At 45.0% G+C, this 21,065-nt stretch overlaps 1 protein-coding gene across 3 annotated transcripts; it reads left to right on the top strand.

Annotated features, from left to right (window-relative positions):
* The first annotated feature begins 326 nt into the window (after positions 1–326).
* Positions 327–12,080, top strand: NACA (nascent polypeptide associated complex subunit alpha). Of its 3 annotated transcripts, XM_027106713.1 has the most exons (9): positions 327–450; positions 1,326–1,397; positions 4,111–8,604; positions 9,798–9,883; positions 10,441–10,518; positions 10,800–10,946; positions 11,299–11,427; positions 11,640–11,762; positions 11,955–12,080. In XM_027106713.1, the coding sequence occupies exons 2-9, from the start codon at positions 1,328–1,330 to the stop codon at positions 11,967–11,969; spliced, it is 5,142 nt and encodes a 1,713-aa protein (XP_026962514.1). In that variant the 5' UTR covers positions 327–450; positions 1,326–1,327; the 3' UTR covers positions 11,970–12,080. The 3 variants fall into 3 exon arrangements, with proteins under 3 accessions (XP_026962514.1, XP_026962516.1, XP_026962517.1); XM_027106716.1 differs by lacking the exon at positions 4,111–8,604 and having other exon boundaries at positions 367–450; XM_027106715.1 differs by lacking the exons at positions 4,111–8,604; positions 11,955–12,080 and having other exon boundaries at positions 365–450; positions 11,640–11,804.
* Positions 12,081–21,065: the final 8,985 nt, after the last annotated feature.

Genomic DNA, 21,065 nt, shown 5'->3' with positions numbered 1-21,065 from the left:
TGTGGCATTCAGCATTACTTAACACCATATTTTCCTGAATTATTTGAGAAAAGGAAGTCAGAAAGTAGCAGTAATACTGCTGTGGCTACTTTACCGACGGGGGAGCAGAGTTTGCTTCTCCTACAATTGCCCTTCGCGTATCAAAAATGCCTCGACTTGGGGGACGGGAAGGGGTCGGCTATCTTAGGACTGCATGGCTCAGAGAAGAGAGTTCCTGCCAGGCCAGCGAGTCCTGTTCTAAATTCATACCCTTATTTAGACCTCGTCACCACCCCAGACTGGAAATACCCGGACGGCTCACTGGTTAAAGGAAGTGACTGCCGGCAGCTCCTGACCCGGAATCGGATCCTGGTCCCGCCCCCTCCGCCAGGCTTCGTTCTGCAACAGGCGTGGGTCACGCTCTCGCCAGCTCTGTTTCTGCCGCCATCTTGGTTCCGCGTTCCCCGCACAGTAAGTGCTGTCTTCGTCACGACTTTTTATCCGTAGCCATCCGTCTTTCTTGCGGGCTGAGCCGCCCCGAGGACTGGGAACTAAGGAGAATTGGAGGTTTTATGGGGCCACCGGGTTCCTGCTTAGCCCTGGGCAGTGTGGCCTTGGGGCCTCCGGACAAAATGGGGTCTGCTGTTGGTGTCCTGGCAAAAGCAGGGCAGAAAGGCCGTAGGCCGCGAGTCCAGGGCTGGGGAGATAGGAGCCGTTGCGGCGTCGGGGATGGAAGTGGGTTGCGTCTGGTGTTGGGAACCGCTTCACGAGAACCTAGAGGAGGTTAAGGGGTCACAGCCTTGGAACAGCCCCTCCGCACGCGCGCGCGCGCTCACACACACACTCTTCTTATTGTGACAAGCGAGTGTTGGGACCTAGGACACCCTGTTTCTCCTCCTGGGTCCTGAAAGTCGGAAAACGGCAGTCCTTGAGGTCCTAGCCCAGGAAGCGGGGCGGGGGGGCGGGGCGGCGAGGGGAGACGACTGTTCAAGGTAGCGTCTGAAGTCTCCCATCCCGTGCTCAGGAGCCAGACCGCGAGCCTCTCCCTCGGGTGGAGAACGCAGTGGTAATTGCTTCTGTGTGGGATTTGGAGTGTGGAATAAAACGAATCCCTGGGCACTGGGAAATCCGCTCTCTGCAGAGTGTAGAGGAGCGGTAAAAGGTGGTGGTTCTGCTGATCAAAAATGGGAGGGTTACGTCGTGGTTTTCACCTATTCCAGCTGCTTTGGGGAGGGTTGTCCCACGCTTATGGTTTTCTAACAGCCCTCCGCAGTTTGAAGCTTGACTGTGGGTTGGGCAGCAGAACGGATCCGAGTCATTTCAGGCCTCCTTTTTATTCCCTTCAGAAATGCCCGGTGAAGCCACAGAAACCGTCCCTGCTACAGAGCAGGAGTTGCCACAGCCCCAGGCTGAGACAGGTAGGTTCCCCTAGACCCCTTGCCCTTGATTAAGATAGTAAGATCGACCCTAAAACTATTTGGTGGGTTAAGTGACAAATAGAATATACTTGTGTATTTCAGTGTTGACTCTCATTAAAGAAGATAGGGCTGTAGCTTTACCAGGGAGTAGAGTCCACAATAGTAGCTTTCCTGAAAGGACTTGCTTAGAGAGTGGAATAAAAACCGTATATTTAAGGTTCGGGAACATTAAAAGCTCCATGGCTTGCTTTGTAGGTTATGAGAGCTGCCTCAAAGGTAGCTCTGTTGTGGAAGCCTTCCCTCACATAGGAAAACTGAGCAGGAAAGGGACTCTGATTCTTACCTGTTGGAACTAGGTGACACACTGGCAGGTCCAGGAGACCTGAGCTTTTGTGAAGTTCCAGCCAGAAGGTTGCAAGGTTTTAGATGGCAGTGCTTGGCATTGTGCCATCATCACATGCCTGGATAAGATGTTTGCTGATGGTAAATGTGTCCTACTGGGCCCCAGGCCCTCCTAGATTGGTTAACTTGTTTTATGGATTGGTGCTGAGACGTTTCTAGCGTGCTGGAACAGTGCCTGCATCAACAGCTTATCTGGAACCCAGATTGAAATAGAGCCTTCCTTTGACTGCTCTTCGGCTTTGGAATTAATGAATGTAGAACATAGTGTAAGGCAGGTTTTGAATTCTGATTAAAATACATTTCTATAAAACTTGAGAAGGGGTAGGGAAAAAAATTTTTTATGGTAGTCTTCTTGCTGATTAGTTGTGCAGAGCTAAATGAAGGGAATTTTCAGGCTGTGACCTCCATCCTCACCTTTTTTATTCCCCCTTTATGGTAAATTCATTATTTTCTTTTAAACTCCACCTGTGATTTAACGGCAATTTTTGTCTCCTCCTGGAATTAAAATAGAGTTGTTTATAGTTGAAAGCATTAAGGTTCTCCCTCCCCACCTGTCTGATTTTAGCAGCTGAAGGGATTAATACAGCTGCTAGCACAGAAAAAGGAGGGGGCCTCTGAGCTGGGAAGTAAACTATATGAAATCCTTGAACTGCAAGGGACTTAAGGAAGGTAAAAATAAAGGAATGGTCTCTAAAAGATTCTGTAGTTTCAGTACTAACAAAACTTTAGAGAATCTCAACTTGATTTTACAAATGTGGAGACTGAAATTCAGATGAATTTAGAATAATCTGGATCAAGCTTCAAAATTAATGCTATTTGCTTCTGAAGCAATCCTTAGTGCTGTTAAACTTATTCTGGAATATTTTGAGATTGCACAGTAGGTTAGATGATAATATTAAGTAAGCACCCGTGATGAACACTTGGAGTATTTTTAATACATAACTATAATTAAATAATTATTAGAATGAATGAGGAAACTGACTCGGGATTCGTTATGGTGTCTAAAGCAAGTAATTTGGGCCTTAATCCCATCTTGAGGTCCAGTGAGATGAAAACATTCTAAGTTTCAAATTCTGATTAATATGTTTGAGAACATTTGCACTGTAATCATAAGATTTTCACCTACCAGCTCTTGAGGAAAAACTGCTTGAGCCACCTGTCTTTTCTGTAGTTGGGGTACTTTTGGTTGAGTGAATTTGGATGCTATAAGCTTTTTTTTTTTTTTTTTTTTTTAAATAATACTCCCTTCTAGGTGTTGAGCATTTGTTGGTCTAATCCTGTGTTACCTCCTGATTAGTAAGCATGGTATTTTTTCATCATTTCGAAAACCTTTTGCTTAGGTTTACTCTAGTGCAGATAGTGCCTATTTTGGCAGAATGGCATACTCATCCGGATTAAGGGGTGGGGATCCAATGTATTTTCTCCACTCCAGTTCCCTACTTTCAAAATAGAACCACAGTCTGGTTTATCAAGTTGAGTTACAGTTTCATAATACAGTTCCTACCCTTGTGACTAAGCTGTCTCTCGTGGTCTAATTCATCTTAGATTGATGTTTGGAGACTTAACATTACTTAGAGACTGTAGAGTCCACCCATTTGTGGTTGGTTTTTTGTTTGACTTGGGTAAGGAAAATGAAGTATAGGGAGGCTAAGTGAAGTAGTATTTAATACACAGTATTAAGGGTCAGATTTTTCCTGACTTAGTGGAAGCCTGAGCATTAAAAGGCCTGTTTTTTATCATTCAGCTCTGATTCCCCATCATTATTGCCACTGACTGTCTTCCTTGTTCCAGTTTTCAGTATTTGTTTCAGTTAGTTCATGCTCCTTGGGTAGACAGGGTAGAACTGTTCTAGTGGTGATTCTATGGCCTGTGAGAAAGACTTAGGGTTTGTTTGAGGGGGGAAGGGAAGAGCACAACTGGGAAAGGGTAGAAAGCATGCTGTTCCCAACTTACTCCTGGGCCTGTGCTCCCCATTTAGAGACTAATAGGCTGCTCTTAGACTGTTTTTCACCCTAAAATATTTCACTTACTTTAGTAGAACTTGGGAAATGTGGGAGATGAGGAGAGGGATGTATTCTTACTTGACCACTGAAGTATGTTTGGGGAAGATTGCTGTTGCTTGTCACCTTTGTCTAATCCTGTATGGTGACTTTCATTCTCAGATTTAAAATTCCAATGTTTTCTGTGAGGCATGTTGTACCAAGTTGGGCTGTATAACTCACCTTTGTTTTTTTCCTTCCCTTTCCTCCTTTATCCTCTTTTTGTTTTTTTTTTTTGTTTGTTTGTTTGTTTTTTTGCTTTTCTCCTCCAGCTTTGCTTCCTGTGTCTTCAGCCTTGAGTGTCACTGCTGCTTTAGGGCAGCCTAAACCTACCCCTACCCCTACCCCTCCTTGTTCCCTGGCCTCCCAGCAATGCCCTCTGGCAACCCCTAACCAGCCTTCCTCATTCCTTTCTCCCTCTACTATTGCCTCAACCCCTTTTGAAGCTCCTTTTCCTGAGTCATCCACTGGGACAGCCCTGCCTTTGGGAGCTGCCCCTCCCCCCGCTGGCACCCCAGCTTTCCTACCAAACCTAATAGGGCCTCCCATCTCCCCAGCTGCCTTAGCTCTCGCCTCTCCCATAATAACTCCAACTCTGAAAGGTGTTCATTCCTCTTCAGCTCCCTTGGCTCTGGTGGCCTTGGCTCCCCACTCAGTTCAGAAGAGCTCTGGCTATCCACCTAACCCTCCTAGTTCACCTCCTTCGGTTGCTGTGATTGAGTCAGGGTCAGTGACGTCTCTGTCAGCTCCAGTTGCTTTCTCAGAACCAAAGCCCTCTCCTCTTCAAGCTCCCTCTCAAGTAGTCCCTAATCCAAAAGGTACCCCCAGCCCTCCAGGTATAGTCAGTGCTGTTTCTTCCCATCTTGTAACTCCTTTGGTTTCTCTTCAGTCTGGACTAGCCTCATGTCCTCAGACGCCACCTGCCACTCCCTTAGCCATTCCTTCCCCTCAGGTCAAAGGCATCCCTATTTCCTCAGCTCTGACTTCTCCACAAAACCCTGCAAGCCTCAGCCTAAAGGGACCCCTTAGTCCACCTGCTGCTTTATCTCTTTCAACTCAGTCTATTCCTGTGGCTCCTCATGCCCCCCCAGTTTTCCTCACTTCTCTTGGTTCTCCTGTTCAACCTTCAGGTTCTAATATTCTGTCAGATCCCATAGAGGATACTGTTTCTGTAGATCATTCTTCCACGGGTACCTCTTACCCTTCTCAGAGATCTCTGATTCCTCCCCTTCTTTCCAAAAATGAGGTGGTTCCTACTGCTGAGGCTGCTTTTCCAGGGGGAGCTCCAACTTCCCCTCTGGCTCTGTCTGCTGACAAAGGCCTCTCTACTATCACTGACATAGCCTCTTCCAATGTAGCTACCTCTTCTCTGATATCTCCTACAGCCTCTCTGATTCTCAAAGACTCTCCTAGTGCTGCTCATCAACCTTTGGTGGCCCAGATTCTTGGTTCTTCTCCAGGGAGGCCAGGCTTGAAAGAAGCTCCTGTTTCTTCTGTTGGAACCACCCCACTTGGGATGGCTAACTCCTCTACAGTTTCTGCAGCATCTATTACCTTTGAGGTAGCTACTTGTGTCTCTCTTCCAGTTTCATCAGGTCCCATGAGCAGTAAGGACTCAGTTTCCCAAACTGCCTTGGTTATGGCGCCTGTGGCTCCCAAAGAGCTTCCTACTCCTCAAGTAACCACCACTCTGGGGATACCTGTCTCTCAACCTCTGCCAGCCCCCGAGAACCCCAAAAGTCTCCCTGTTTCACCAGCCCTGGCAGCCCCTAAAAATCTCCCTTCTCTCCAAAGTACACCATCTTCTCTGGAGATAGCTCTTTCTCCTGAAGCCACCTTAGCAAAGAAAAGCTTCCTAGAGCCTCTCCCTCTAGTTAAGCCAGCCAGTACTACTACCTCTTCTCTGGGGGTCAACTCCCCAACCTGTATAATCAAGACAGATTCTTATGCAAGCCCAGATCCAACTAGTCTGCTTCTCAAAAGTTCTCTCACTACCCCAATTGTAACTACATTTCCTTTGGAAAGCACTGCCATTGATGGGATGGCTCCTACAACTGCCAAAGGTACCTCCACTCCTATACCTGTAGCCAGTCCTTTTCTAGAAGGAGCTGTCTCTTTAGATTCTAAAAGCCACCCTGCCAAGAAGAGTACTTCCACTCTTACTACTTTACCTTTGGTCCCTCCAACCTCTGAAAGTTGCCCTCTGGCTCCAGCTGTGACTTTATCTCCCCAGAATGTTTCTGCTTCTCCAGCTGCTGTGGCACAGGTCCCTGAAATTCCCAAGTCTGAGTCTTTTCCTCCTCTTCCTCCAGCTGGTACTCCTCAAGGTGCAAAGAAAGTTCATGGTATTTCTCAAACTTCAGCATTGGCACCTGTGGCTTCCTTTCCTGAAGGGTACCCAACTGAGGATTCTGGTGCTTCTGTTACTGCATCTTCCAAAGGAACTTACCTAACTGACTCCCCATCTCCTTTAGGGACTAGTGTGTCTCCTCAAACCAAAAGAACTCCAACCAAGAAGGGTTCAGCTACTACTACCTTAAGTCTTGCTCCTTCTGTTTCTAAAAGTGTACCTGCTATCCCTGATACTCCTGCTGGAAATCTGTCATTCACTGTTTCTCCAGTTGAACCTTCCTCTCTTCCAGAGGCCAATCTTTCTTTTCATGTCCGTAAAGGATCACTAGCCAAGAAGCATTCCCCTACTCCCCCATCCCCCAAAGAGGCTCCCATTCCCCTACCTATGTCTTCTCCTTCCCCCAAAGCGGGGCCAGCAACCCCATCCCCTAAAGAAACCCTAACTCCTCCAGCTGTGACTCCTTCCTCCCCCAAAGGAGCCCCAGCAACTCTGTCTCCCAGAGAGTCCCCAGCTACCCCATCTCCCAAAGAGGCCCCCAGTCCCTCAGTTGTGGCTCCTCCTTCCCCCAAAGGGGGACCAGCAACCTCATTACCTAAAGAGACCCCCACTCCTCCAGCTGTGACTCCTTCCTCCCCCAAAGGAGCCCCAACTACCCCACCTCCCAAAGGAGCCCTTACTTCCCCCAAAGGGGGCCCAGCAACCCCATCTCCCAGAGAGCCCCTCACTCCATCAGCTGCGGCTCCTCCCTCTCCCAAAGGGGGCCCAGCAACCACATCTCCCAAAAGAGCCCCAGCTACCCCACCTCCAAAGGGGGGCTCCACTCCCCCAGCTGTGGCTCCTCCCTCCCCCAAAGGAGGCCCAGCAACTCCATCTCCCAAAGAGACTCCTGTTCCCTCAGCTCTGACTCCTTCCTCCCTCAAAGGGACTCCAGCCCCCATAAGAGCTCCAGCTATCCCACCTCCCAGAGAGGATTCTACTCCCCCAGCTGTGGCTCCTCCCTCCCCCAAAGGAGGCCCAGCAACTCTGTCTCCCAAAAGAGCCTCAGCTGCCCCACCTCCCAAAAGAGATTCCACTCCCCCAGTTATGGTTCCTCACACCCCCAAAGAGGCCCCAGCAACTCCACTCAAAGGAGCCTCCACTCCCTCAGCTGTGGCTCCTCCCTCTCCAAAAAAGGCCCCAGCAACTCCATCACTCAAAGGAATCCCCACTCCCTCAGCTGTGGCTCCTCCCTCCCCCAAAGGGGGCCCAGCAACTCCATCTCCCAAAAGAGCCCCAGCTACTTCACCTCTCAAAGGAGACCCTACTCCCCCATCTGTGGCTCCTCCCTCCCCCAAAAAAGCCTCAGCAACTCTGGTCCCCAAAGAGTCTCCAGCAACCCCAGACCCCAAAGAAGTCCCCACTTCCCCAGCCATGGCTCCTTCCTCCCCCAAAGGGGGCCCAGCAACTCCATCTCCCAGAAGAGCCCCAGGTGCCCCACCTCTCAGAGGAGACCCTACTCCGCCATCTGTGACTCCTCCCTCCCCAAAAAGAGCCTCAGCAACTCCAGCTCTCAAAGAGGTCCCTACTCCCTCAGCTGTAACTCCTTCCTCCCCCCAAAAGTCTCTAGCCCCGAAAGGGGGGCCAGCAACCTCATCCTCCAAAGGGGCTCCCACTCCCCCAGCTGTGATTCTTCCCTCCCCCAAAGAACCCTGTACTTCCCCAGTTTCAGTCACATGTCCCTTGGGGTCCACTGCACCTCAGGCATCTAAAGGGCCCCCAATAAAGAAAGGCCCCACAGCTCTCAAAGCAGTGCTTGATGCTCCAGCTCTAGAAAGTGCACCAGTCGTCACAGCTCCCACTCAGAAGAAGAGTTCTGTTTCACCTCCTGTGTGCCCAGATCCCTCAGCTCAGAATGGTACTAAAGGATCCCTTCCTGCAGTGGCTCCAGCTCCTCTACTGACAGTCTGCACTCAGAAAGGTTCTTCTCCAAAGGCTCCAAAAGCCCTCCCTACTTCTCTCTTAAAGGGCAAAGACTCTTTCCATTCCCCAAAGGGCCCCTTGGCTCCTCCTGAGTCTGAGACGTCTACCCCTTCAGCAGCAGCTGCCCCAGAGAAGGTCCTTCCTAAAGCTGGATCTGCATCTGTCTCTCCAGCACCTACCCCATCAGTCTCTCTGCCTCTTGCTCCCTCCCCAGTTCCCCCTCTGCTCCCTAAACAGCAATCTCTGCCGTCCTCACCTGGGCTGGTGCTGGAATCACCCCGTAAGCCCTCAGCCCCTGCTGATGAGGATGAGCTGCCGCCTCTGATTCCCCCGGAGCCAATCTCGGGGGGAGTGCCTTTCCAGCCGGTCCTCGTCAACATGCCCACCCCCAAACCTGCTGGGATCCCTGCCCCAACCCCCTCTGCCAAGCAGCCTGTTCTGAAGAATAATAAGGGTATTTGCCTTGGTTTGCCGTGTGCATGGTGTGTTGCCCACAACCCTCTGGGGGCTACCCACCGATACTAACCGTAGGATGCGCCGCTTTCTCCAGTATATCTGCTTGTGTTTGGACGTAGAACGATAAGTTTAAATGCCAAAGCTCTAGGAATATGAAACAGAATCTTGGTTTTCACCTCAGATGGTCTGTTGTGTACCATCCTGTGTAATGTGGTTCAGACTAACTCTGGATCTGTCATCTTTTTTACCTAACTGATCTGACATTGAAAACCAAGACCTTCTAGACCTTTAATTTGCTCTAAACTCTACTATATCACTAACTTTGTCCCTGGGCCTGGGATTTGCTAAAATATTGGGAAATCTAGAACTACTTGAATTTCTTTTCACATCTTAGACTTAGTAATAACCAGTGCCCAGGGACTCCCTTTTCTTAAAAGACCTATCTTTCCTAGCCTGGGAATGGTGCAGGTGTATGCTTTTTCCCTTAGTAGTCTATTGATGCTTGGCCTTTGAATTGAGGGAAACTTAAATATGTGAATTATTTTTGGAAGAAATGGAAGAGGTCACAAGAGAGTATCTAGTAGAGGTGGCTACAGAACTGTAGATCAGCATTTTTGAGAATCTTCAAGCTGTGTTGATTAGATCAAACTGCTAGGGTGAGTGGTTTGAAAATAAGGCTAAATGTGTGTACACAACTGCTTTTGGCCTCCCCCAACCCAGTTTAAAGGATGAGGGGAAATCGTCCCCCACCCCACCCCCAGTCTGCCTCCACAATGTGATCTTACTTTTTTTTCACTTAAGTATATCTGGAGGCACCTTGTTTACCAGAACCTTTCTAAGACGGTTGGGCTCTTGGGTAGAATTTGGCGTTACATAAGTCATTGGTGTTTACCTGTGCCATAAGTGAAGACCTTGAGGGAAAGGAAGCAGTTACATAAACTGCTCGGCTGTATCTAGTAATTATCTTTCGTTTCTGGGGCTGGGTCTTTAATAGATGTGTACACACTAGTTTGTGACTGAGTTGGGGGCTATCGTATCAGTACGAGCTGGCTTCATACAAGTCAGTTGGTTTACACTTAATTTTGCGAGGTCTAGCATAAGCCAGTGACCTCTAGTCTGGGGAGGCCATGGTGAGGTGCCTCTTCCTTGTAATCTTTACTATAAAATAGTAAAAGTTACTTGTCTTCTTAGGGTCTGGAACAGAATCTGATAGTGATGAATCAGTACCAGAGCTTGAGGAACAGGATTCTACACAGGCAACCACACAACAAGCCCAGGTAGGTATTCTCTTTTTTTTTTTTTTTTTTTTTTAATAAATTTACTTATTTATTTTTGGCTGAATTGGGTCTTCATTGTTGTGTGTGGGCTTTCTCTAGTTGCGGCGGGCGAGGTTTACTCTTTGTTGAGGTGCGTGGGCTCCTCATTGCGGTGGCTTCTGTTGAGCGCGGGCTCTAGGCACATGGGCTTCAGTAGTTGTGGCACATGGGCTCAGTAGTTGTGGCTCACAGGCTCTAGAGCACAGGCTCAGTAGTTGTGGCGCACGGGCTTAGTTGCTCCGCGGCATGTGGGATTTTGCCGGACCAGGGCTCAAACCTGTGTCCCCTGCATTGGCAGGCGGATTCTTAACCACTGCACCAGGTGGGTATTCTCTTAACTTACTAATGTAAGTACTAGTAAGTTAAGGAGGTCAAGGAAGCATTGGAGGACCAGTGTTGATCAGAGAAGCTGACTTACGTATTTGGAGCTGTGAACCTTCATAAAGGGAAAACCACATAGGGATTGTGGTATCCAGGTCTTACATTCCAGTTTACTCATAGCTGTTTGATCTTCTTAGCTGGCAGCGGCAGCTGAAATCGATGAAGAACCAGTCAGTAAAGCAAAACAGAGCCGGAGTGAAAAGAAGGCACGGAAGGTAAGAGTTTAAGTTATAAAGAAGGATTAAAGGTGCTGATGAAGCACCTTTCGAGAGGGGAAACTGTGGTGGAACTCTTGGTAGTGGTATAAACACGTTTAGTTAAACTAACAGAAGTTAACTATGGCAGAAAGCCCAGGAGGCCTGGAAATCAATTCTGTATTTTTCCTTTTCTTAGCCCACAGAAAGTCTTTGCTTAGAATGTAGTTTTATTATGTTCCTTACTTCCTGAAGCTGCTTCTAAAGAAGTTGAAAACCTGATGTTCTTTTTTATTCTTTAGGCTATGTCCAAACTGGGTCTTCGACAGGTTACAGGGGTTACTAGAGTCACTATCCGGAAATCTAAGAATATCCTTTTTGTCATCACAAAACCAGATGTATACAAGAGCCCAGCTTCAGATACCTACATAGTTTTTGGGGAAGCCAAGGTAAGGAAAGTTCTTGGGAGTTGCTCTAGACCGGGGTTTCTCAACCTCAGCGCTATTGACATTTTGGGTCAAATAATTCTTTGTTGTGGAAGGGCTGTCTGTTTAGCAACATCACTTGCAGTGTGATGGGGAACAAAATCACCAGCCCCCCCAGTGGAGAACCACTGCTTTAGACCTAAGTTATTTCTTTGCAGTAATATATAATCCAAGTGAGGCCACGTGATTTACAGATACGTAGTAAGTTAATGTGAAGTGGGCTTAAGAGCGGGAGTTTGGAAAAGATATAAATGATTTCTTTGGTTTGCTGCTGATCAATCTACTCACATGAATCTCTCTATTTTCTGCCTTATAGATCGAGGATTTATCTCAGCAAGCACAGTTAGCAGCTGCTGAGAAATTCAAAGTTCAGGGTGAAGCTGTCTCAAACATTCAAGAAAACACACAGACTCCAACTGTACAAGAGGAGAGTGAAGAGGAAGAGGTATATAAGGAAATCTTTTGTGCTTTTAATCCTCACAAGATAATATTATGTTTGTATTGATGGGTGGATTCTATATTATTTTAGGCTCTTGAACTCCATTGAGTTAAGTAGCTTTTGAGTTATATTAAGAGCTAGATTCAGGAGATGCCTGACAGAACTACTGAAGTTGTTCTTGCCTTTACTTTATTAAGTGTTTTTTCTCTCTCTTTTAGGTTGATGAAACAGGTGTGGAAGTTAAGGACATAGAATTGGTCATGTCACAAGCAAATGTGTCGAGAGCAAAGGCAGTCCGAGCCCTGAAGAACAACAGTAATGATATTGTAAATGCTATTATGGTAAGTGTCCAAGCCTTTATTCCTTGACTCCCTCTGCCCTAACCAATCGTGGGTGACTTTATTTTCTGTGCTTAATATCAGCCAATTAGGAAGCCTCTTTCCAAAGCCTTTTCTGAGTTGCCTCAGGTTTTAGTGACCTGAATTCTCTCAATTTGCCTGTAACCACCTCTGATGATCTCTTTTCTCTTACAGGAATTAACAATGTAACCATCTTGAAAAGAGGACCTTTTTTTGGTGTTTCAAAAGAGTAACTGCAGCTGGGTTTGAAATTTGTACTGTTTCTATCATTAATAAAGTTATGGCTTCTTGTTGGATGAACTCAGTTGGTGCTTGATCTCTTCCCCCCAAAAAACATGAAAGCTCTAGAAATGAAAAGGTTTAGTACTTCAGGTTCCCCTCTTAAAACCTCAGCCTTTTCACCTCTTGTGAGATGATAACCGTTCAGGCTATCTATTAGGAACTTCTTGTTCTCAGAGACAACTGAAAGTTTCTCATTTCTTTCCCAGATGTTAACTAGTAGCAAATCCTGATTATTCTTATTCATTTTTTTAAATAAATTTATTTACTTTTTATTATTTATTTTTGGCTGCGTTGGGTCTTCGTTGCGGTGCGCAGGCTTCTCATTGCAGTGGCTTCTCGTTGCAGAGCATGGAGGCATGCGGGCTTAGTTGCTCCGCGGCATGTGGGATCTTCCCAGACCAGGGCTCAAACCTGTGTCCCCTGCGTTGGCAGGCGGATTCTTAACCACTGCGCCACCAGGGAAGTCCCTGATTCTTCTTTATTTAATAATTATCCCCTTCTCTGACCTGCGATCTTTCTGAATACATATTGGGCCCCGTCTGGCTTCTGTGGCAAGCATTTCATGTTGGTTACATCTTGTCATGTAAGAGCTTGGGACGGAGTTGGAGAGAATGCATAGTGGGTGGGGGTGAAATGACAGTACTTTGTAGCAAATGAAAAGGTACCTCACGAAGGAGAGATTTTGACTATTGATATACAGTACAAGCACTCTGCTCTTAGACATACACTGTACAGGTATATATTAATCTACAAAGTAAATTATGATTAGGGTAGCCATAGTTATGCTAGGATAATAAATGAAAACCAGAACTGTACCAGGCAAACTGGTACATACAATTAGCCAGTTTGTGATAAATATAGATAGCTCTATAGAAGTCCTAAGAAGAATGAAAGTTCTGCGTTTAGGTTGTTAGGAAATGGTTTGGGGGAAAGTGGAGGGCTTAAAATTTGGAAATAGGAAGCCTACAAGTAAATGTAGAGTCAAGAATCCTAAAATGAATAAGTGGTAAGACACTTAGAATGAATATTAGGATAAGAATAAATTAGACTAACATTGCTGAAGGCTTTTGGAACTAAAGTTTAGATCTTTTTTTATTATTTTCTCAATCTCTGAGAAAGTAGGCATTATTTTAGCAGTTGTGATTAAAAGCTGAGGACCAAAGAGGTTAAATGACTTCCACAAAGACCAGAGCCCTTTCGCTGTGGTAGGCTACTCTGGAGAAGCACAGATGGGTGTCTGGGGGAGGATGATGATCTGCTTCCATTTCACTGGAGTAGAACGAATTAGATCATTAAATGAACAAAGTCTCATGAGGCTAAAGTCTGCCAAGTCTGAGTCAGCCTAGTAATTCTCATTTCAGGAAGAAATTAGGGATATTAACTCATTTCCTCACCCTTCCCTCTACAGAGTTAACAAACTGCCAATTCTTGGTTACATTTTTAGAGAAGTATCTTGTTGAAGGCTATTACTGCCACTGGTAACTGTAATGCTCTTTATTTCCACCTCAAAGACCTTGCTGTTGCTACCCCTTCTACCATGTATTACTGGCAAACCTCAGAGATGTGGGTTCGGTTGCAGACCACCACAATAAACAAATATCACAGTACAGTGAGTCATGAATTTTTTTTGGTTTTCCAGTGCATATAGAAGTTATGTATACACTACATTGTAGTCTATTAGTGTGTGATACCATTATGTCTAAAAAACAGTGTACAGCAAGTCCCCTACATATGAATGAGTTCTGAGAGCACATTCGTAAGTCCAGTTTGTTCGTAAGTCCAATAATTAGCCTAGGTACCCAACTAACAATCGGCTATGTAGTATAGTACTGTACTGTAACAGGTTTATAATATTTTTCACACAATACATAAAAAGCAAACATTTTTAATCTTACAGTACATTACCTTGGACAACAGCTGGCATACAGGGGCTGGCATCGAGTGATCAGGCAAGAAGAGTTACTGGAGGATGGAGAGGAGGTGGGAGATGGTAGAGCTGAAGGACCGTCAGCAGTAGGAGACAGAGGGCAAGCTGCAATTTCACTCGCCTGACACTGATGGCACAGGTTCTGGTTCCTTGCTGGTTTCAATTCCATCTATCCCCTTGAGAAAACAATCCAGTGATGTCTGGGTAATAGGTCTTTTTTTCTAGTCATAGATGACACGGTAGCACTGGATCGCTTTCTGAACGGCTGCTGCAGCCTTCATGTACCGTTCTATGTTCAGGTCCTGTGCCTCAGAAACTAACAGTGCTGCCTCAAGTAAAGAAAATCCCCTTACCATTTGCTGTGTTGTGAATCTCTTCGGTTCTTCAGTTACTTCTTCCTCTTGTCTCTTCGTCCTTTCTCTGAGCCTCCAATTCCATTGTTACCACTTGGTGCTTGTTAGCAGTACCAGCTACATCACCACTGCTTTAACCTTGCTTCTGGACATCCTGGGCTTGGTAAAGATACTGTACTACTGTACTGTATATAGTACTGTACAGTAAAGTACACAGAAGCACAACCACTTTTGGATGAACGCACGTGACAACGTACACCAGACACAGGAACTAACTTACGTGACTGGACAAACGAACGCATGTTTGCATCTTTGAAAGTTCTCAACTTGAAGGTTCGTATGTAGGGGACTTACTGTACAGGCAAGTGGTTAAGACTCCACGCTTCCACTGCAGGGGGCACATGTTCGATCCCTGGTCAGGGAACTAAGATCCCACATGCCGTGCAGCATGGACAAAAAAATAATTAAAATAGTGTACATACCTTACTTAAAGAATATTGCTTAAAAATTCTATCATCTGAGCCTTCGAGTCATAATTTTTCATTTTACTGGTGGAGGGTCTTGTTGAAGGCTACTGACTGATCAGGTGGGGATTTCTGAAGGTTGGGGTAACTATTTTTTTGGCCACACCACATGACTTGCAGGATCTTAGTTCCCTGACCAGGGATAGAACCCCGGTCCTCCGCAGTGAGAGTGTGGAGTCCTAACCACTGGACCACCAGGGAACTCCCTGGGGTAACTTTCTTAAATAAGACAACAATGAAGTTTGCCACATCGATTGACTTTTCCCTTCACGAACGATTTCTCTGCAATGCTGTTTTGATAGCATTTTCACCCACAGCACTTATGTCAAAATTGGAGTCAATCTTCTCAAACCCTGCTGCTGCTATATCAACTAAGTTTATGTAGTATTCTAAATTCTTTGTTGTCATTTCAAAATCTTCACAGTGTCTTCAGCAAGAGTAGATTCCATCTCAAGAAACTACTTTGCTCACCCATAAGAAGCAACTCATCCATTCACGTTCTATCATGAGATTGTAGCAATTCAGGTACATCTTCAGGCTCCACTTCTTATTCTAGTTCTCTTGCTGTTTCCACATCGGCAGTTACTTCCTCCACTGAAATTTTGAACCCCTTAAAGTCATTCATGAGTGTTGGAATGAACTTCCAAACTCTTGTTTAATATTGATGTTTTGACCTCTTCTCATGAGTCACTAATGTTCTTCATGGCATCTGGAATGGTGAATCTTTTCCAGAAGGTTTTCAATTTACTTTGCCCAGATTCCCAGAGGAATCACTATGGCAGCTATAAGCCTTACAAAATGTATTTCTTAAGTCATAAGAGTTGAAATTACCCCTTGATTCCTGGACTGCAGAATGGATGTGTTAGGTGTGAAAACAACATTAACTTCACTACATCTGTCAGAACTCTTGGGTGACCAGGTGCATTGTCAATGAGCACAATGAGTATTTTGAAAGGAATCTTTTTTCTGGCAGTAAGTCAACAGTGGGTTTAAAATATTCAGTAAGCCATGTTGTAAACAGATGTGCTGTTATCCAGGCTCTGTTGTCCCAGTTACAGAGCACAGGCAGAGTAGACTTAGCATAATTTTTAAGAGCCCTAGGATTTCTGGAATGGATGATAAATGAGCATTGGCTTCAACTTAAAAGTCACCAGCTGCATTATCCCCTAACAAGAGAGTCAGCCTGTCCTTTGAAACTTTGAAGCCGGGCATTGATTTCTCTCTACCTGTGAAAGTCCTGCATGGTATCTTCTTCCAATATAAAGCTGTTTTGTCTACACTGAAAATCTGTTTAGTATAGTAGCCACCTTCATTAATTACCTGAGCTAGATCTTCTGGATAACTTTCTGCAGCTTCTACATCAGCACATGCTTCTTCACCTTGCCCTTTTGTGTCATGGAGATGGCTTACTTCCTTAAACCTCATGAACCAACCTCCACCAACGTCACATTTTTCTTCTGCAGCTTCCTCACCTCTGCACCTTCATCAAATCTAAGAGAGTTGGGGCCTTGCTCTGGATTAGGCTTTGGTTTAAGGGAATGTTGTGGCTGGTTTGATCTTCTGTCCAAACCACTAAAAATTCTCCATATCAGCAATAAGACAGTTTTGCTTTCTTTTGTGTGTTACTGGAGCAGCACTAATTAACTTTAAGAACTTTCATTGCATTCACAACTTGGCCAACTGTTTGGTGTAATTTAGGCCTAGCTTTCAACCTATCTCTGCTTTTGACATGGCCTCCTCACTAAGTTTAATCATTTCTAGCTCTTGATTTAAAAAGAGAGATGTGGGCTTCCCTGGTGGTGCAGTGGTTAAGATATCCGCCTGCCAGTGCAGGGGACACGGGTTCGAGCCCTGGTCCGGGAAGATCCCACATGCCGCGGAGCAACTAAGCCCGTGCGCCACAACTACTGAGCCTGCGCTCTAGAGTCCATGAGCCACAACTACTGAAGCCCACGCGCCTGGAGCCCGTTCTCCACAACAAGAGAAGCCACCGCAATGAGAAGCCCACGCACCGCAACGAAGAGAAGCCCCTGCTTACTGCAACTAGAGAAAAGCCCGCGCGCAGCAACGATGACCCAACACAGCCAATAAATAGATTAATTTTTTAAAAACTGATGTTTTATAATTCCTGTACATGAGTTCCTACTCTTAATACATAGTTATAATATACCCAAAAAAGTTCGTGTTCTGCAAGTTTTAAAACTTTAAATAAAATTATATTGTGCATTACATATCTTCATGCAAATTGCCTTTCATTTCAACTTACTTTCCAAGATTTATCTATGATGATAGATGTAGTTCTATTCATTCTCTTCCTGGTCCATTGTAGTCTGCCTTTTTTTTTTAATATTCCCTATTTTTCTTTTTTTTAAAAAAGGGTTTTATTTATTTATTTATTTGGCTGCGTTGGGTCTTCGTTGCTGCACATGGGCTTTTTCTAGTTGCAGTGAGCAGGGGCTACTCTTCGTTGCAGTGTGCAGGCTTCTCATTGCAGTGGCTTCTGTTGCTGTGGAGCACAGGCTCTAGGCACACGGGCTTCAGTAGTTGTGGCATATGGTCTCAGTTGTTGTGGCTCGCAGGCTCTAGATCACAGGCTCAGTAGTTGTGGTGCATGGGCTTAGTTGCTCCGCAGCATGTGGGATCTTCCCCAACCAGGGCTCGAACCCATTTCCCCTGCATTGGCAGGTGGATTTTTAACCACTGTGCCACCCAAGAAGTCCCTGTAGTCTGCTGTTTAACTCTACCTCTCCAGCAAATGTTTCTTGTCCAGTTCACCTAGTTGCTAATACCCGTGGATACTCTTCATGCATGGCCGCATTTGTCTTTCTTCAAATTAGTTTTCTGACTTAGCAAGTTCATCTTCAGTTTCAAGATACCCAAAATTAGTTCTGTTATCTATCCTGTCAAAAATTTCCCATATGTATTTCCTGCTAACACAGCTAATGAACGACACAGCTATCCATTCATTCACATTAAAAAAAAAAAAAAATGGAATTCCCTGGGTCCAGTGCTTAGGACTCTGCACCCTCACTGCCAAGAGCCCGGGTTCAATCCCTGGCTGGGGAACTAACATCCTGCAAGCTACGTGGTACAGCCAAAAATAAATAAATAGGGATTTCCCTGGTGGTCCAGTGGTTAAGAGTCCACACTCCCAATGCTGGGGGCCCGGGTTCGATCCCTGGTCAGGATCGAACTAAGGCCGCAACTAAGACCCAGCACAGCCAAATAAATAAATATTTTTAAAAATTATAAATAAATATAAATAATTTTTTTTTACTTTTTCTTTAAAAAAAGGAACTTGGTCTTTGCAACAAATTGTGTTGGGAAAACTAAATATCCACATGCAAAAGAATGAAGTTAGACCCTTATCTTACACCATATACAGTAAGTCCCCTACGTACAAACTTTCAAAGAGGCAAATGTGCGTTCCATCAGCGTCAGGTGTGAGTGAAATTGTAGCTTGCCCCCCGTCTCCTATTGCTGACAATCCTTCAGCTCTACCATTTCCCACCTCCTCTCCCTCCTCCAGTCAGTAACCCTTCTTTCCTGTTCACTTGATGCCAGCCCCTATATGCCAGCTGTTGTCCAAGGTAATGTACTGTAAGATTAAAAATGTTTTCTTTAGTTTTTGTGTTTGTTTTTTATGTATTATGTGTGTGAAAAGTATTATAAATCTATTACAGTACAGTACTATATAGCAGATTTTGTTAGTTGGGTACCTAGACTAACTTTGTTGGACTTATGAACGCACTTTCAGAACAGAACTAATTCATATGTAGGGGACTCACTGTACAAAAATTAACTACAGGGAATTCCCTGGCAGTCCAGTGGTTAAGACTCGGTGCTTTCACTGCTGTGGGCCTAGGTTCGATCCCTGGTCGGGGAATTAAGTTCCCACAAGCCTCGCAGTGCAGCCAAAAAATAAATAAATAAAAAATAAAAAACTACAAACGGATCAAAGACCCAAATGTAAGACCTAAAATCATAAAACTCTCATAAGAAAACATAGGGGTGGGCTTCCCTGGTGGCGCAGTGGTTGAGAGTCCGCCTGCCGATGTAGAGGACACGGGTTCGTGCCCCGGTCTGGGAAGATCCCACATGCCGCGGAGTGGCTGGGCCCGTGAGCCATGGCCGCTGAGCCTGTGCGTCCAGAGCCTGTGCTCCACAACGGGAGAGGCCACAACAGTGAGAGGCCTGCATATCGCAAAAAATAATAATAATAATAAGAGGGCAGACGAAATGAATGACGTTGCCTTCCCTTATTAAAACAAACATACATAAACCTTCAGCTAGTTTTCCTGGGGGAGTTCTAGAATAGTAACTCACAAAAGCATTGTAGAAGTGTACCTCTATTGTTTTACTCCCTGTCTCGTCTCATGTTTCTCCTCTTTTCTGAACTAAAATCTTTTTCCCTCCTTTTAGTTTTCTCCTTCCCCATGTGTGGTAGACTGTCTGCAAGGATGGCTACCAATAGTTCCTCTCATTTCTATATATACATGCTGCTCTTCTCTTCAAGAGGTGTCATCTATTTCCCCACACCTTGAATCTGGACTGGCCTTGCTACTTGCTTTAACCATAAGAATGTGTTGGAAATAAAGCTGTGACAATTTGAGGCTTAGGACGCAAGAGACTTGGCAACTTCCACTTTTCACTCTTGGAGCCTTGGAGTCCAGCTATCCTGCTTGAGAGTTTATGTGAAGAGAAAAGCTCTGGCCAACAGCAGGCACCAAGTAACCGATGTATTAGGCCATCTTGGATCACCCAGACTCAGCCAAGCCTCCAGAAGACTGTCACATGACTGACCCCAGCTGATATGACATGGAGCAGAAAAACCAGCTGTGCCCATCCAACCCACAAAATAGTAAGAAATAAGTTTTTGCTTTAAGCTACTAGATTTTGTGGTGGTTGTTATGCAGAAATGGCTGACTGAATTGTGATGGGCAAGATACATTTAGATAGAATGGGCACATCCTTGGGAGTTGTCCTCAGATGAAGAGATGACTATTCTTGAGATGTCTACAAAAGAGCTTGAGGGAATTCCCTGGCAGTCCAGTGGTTAGGACTCTGTGATTTCACTGCCCAGGTTCAATCCCTGGTTGGGGAACTAAGATCCCACAAGTTGCGCAGCACGGGGAAAAAAAAAAAAAAAAAAGCTTGAGGCAATAAAGTAAAATATGTGGCTGATTTGAGTTTGTCTTATCCAATTATAGATTTTCCACCAAAAACTAGCATAAAGAAAACCAGATACAAAGATCTTTTTTTCTGACCACATATAAGAAAACATGAATGTATCTCATTTTGTCCAATACTCCATCTGTTGGACCTGAGCCAAACAAGAGAACAGGTTCTCAGACTTAAACATCTTACTCCTTGAATTTGGCTTTAAGGTGCAAGGAGGGGGCTTCCCTCTCCTAGAGTAAGAAACCTACACTTACTGGATGGAGAATATATCAAAATATCAAGCTTCTTAGGAGTTGCACTTGAAATTGAAGTCAATTTCCAATTGTCCATGTAATGGAAGTTAAAGTCAGTAAAATATAATTTAAAACTTACCTGAGGAAAAATATTTTTATTTTTGTTTTGTTTTTCTTTTTTGGAATATACTGAGTTTCACTTTTCTCATTATATTTTACCCATGACATGTTATTAAAATGACATCTCAGGAATTTCCTGGCAGTCCGGTGGTTAGGACCCTGCACTCCCACTGCCAAGGGCCCAGGTTCAATCCTTGGTGAGGGAACTAAAATCCCACAATCTGCGAGGAGCAGCCAAAAAATATATGACATCTCATTCCACCCCCAAGCCCAACAGGGAAAGGAAGCCCTAAAGTATTAGAAGAAAGCATTTTATTTTATTTATTTTTGGCCGCACTGCATAGTGAAAGCGCTGAGTCCTAACCACAGGACCACCAGGGAGTTCCCTAGAAGAAACCATTTTAAAGTTAAACTTTGTTTCAACAATAAATTTTAAGCATTTAGTAGACAGCTCCAACATTACCAGTTATCTCAAAATTTGGAATGTGGCAAAATCAAGGCACAAAATATCTCTCTTCCTCTTCCCTACCCCCAATTATGCAGAGAGAAGGGATGTAAGGAATTGAGAGTTGTTTCTCATGAAGTAGAGGACAGGAGGCTGAAGGAAAAACCTAAAGGTGATCTTCAAATACAAAGGAGAGTCATCAGTTTTGCTTCCAAATACA

Source organism: Aethalodelphis obliquidens, unplaced genomic scaffold, assembly GCF_003676395.1.
Source record: "Aethalodelphis obliquidens isolate GAN/ISIS:26980383/991018 unplaced genomic scaffold, ASM367639v1 scaffold8, whole genome shotgun sequence".
NCBI classification, from domain to species: Eukaryota; Metazoa; Chordata; class Mammalia; order Artiodactyla; family Delphinidae; genus Aethalodelphis; species Aethalodelphis obliquidens.
Note: the sequence above shows the minus strand (reverse complement) of the source record. Positions and strands in the feature narration are given on the sequence as shown.

Bases quoted from the DNA above. Each gene is read 5' to 3' on its own strand.
- NACA (XM_027106713.1), top strand. From the start codon at position 1,328: ATGCCCGGTGAAGCCACAGAAACCGTCCCTGCTACAGAGCAGGAGTTG. The intron at 1,398-4,110 runs GTAGGTTCCCCT...TTTCTCCTCCAG, and splicing joins ACAGCCCCAGGCTGAGACAG to CTTTGCTTCCTGTGTCTTCA. The intron at 11,428-11,639 runs GTATATAAGGAA...TCTCTCTTTTAG, and splicing joins AGGAGAGTGAAGAGGAAGAG to GTTGATGAAACAGGTGTGGA.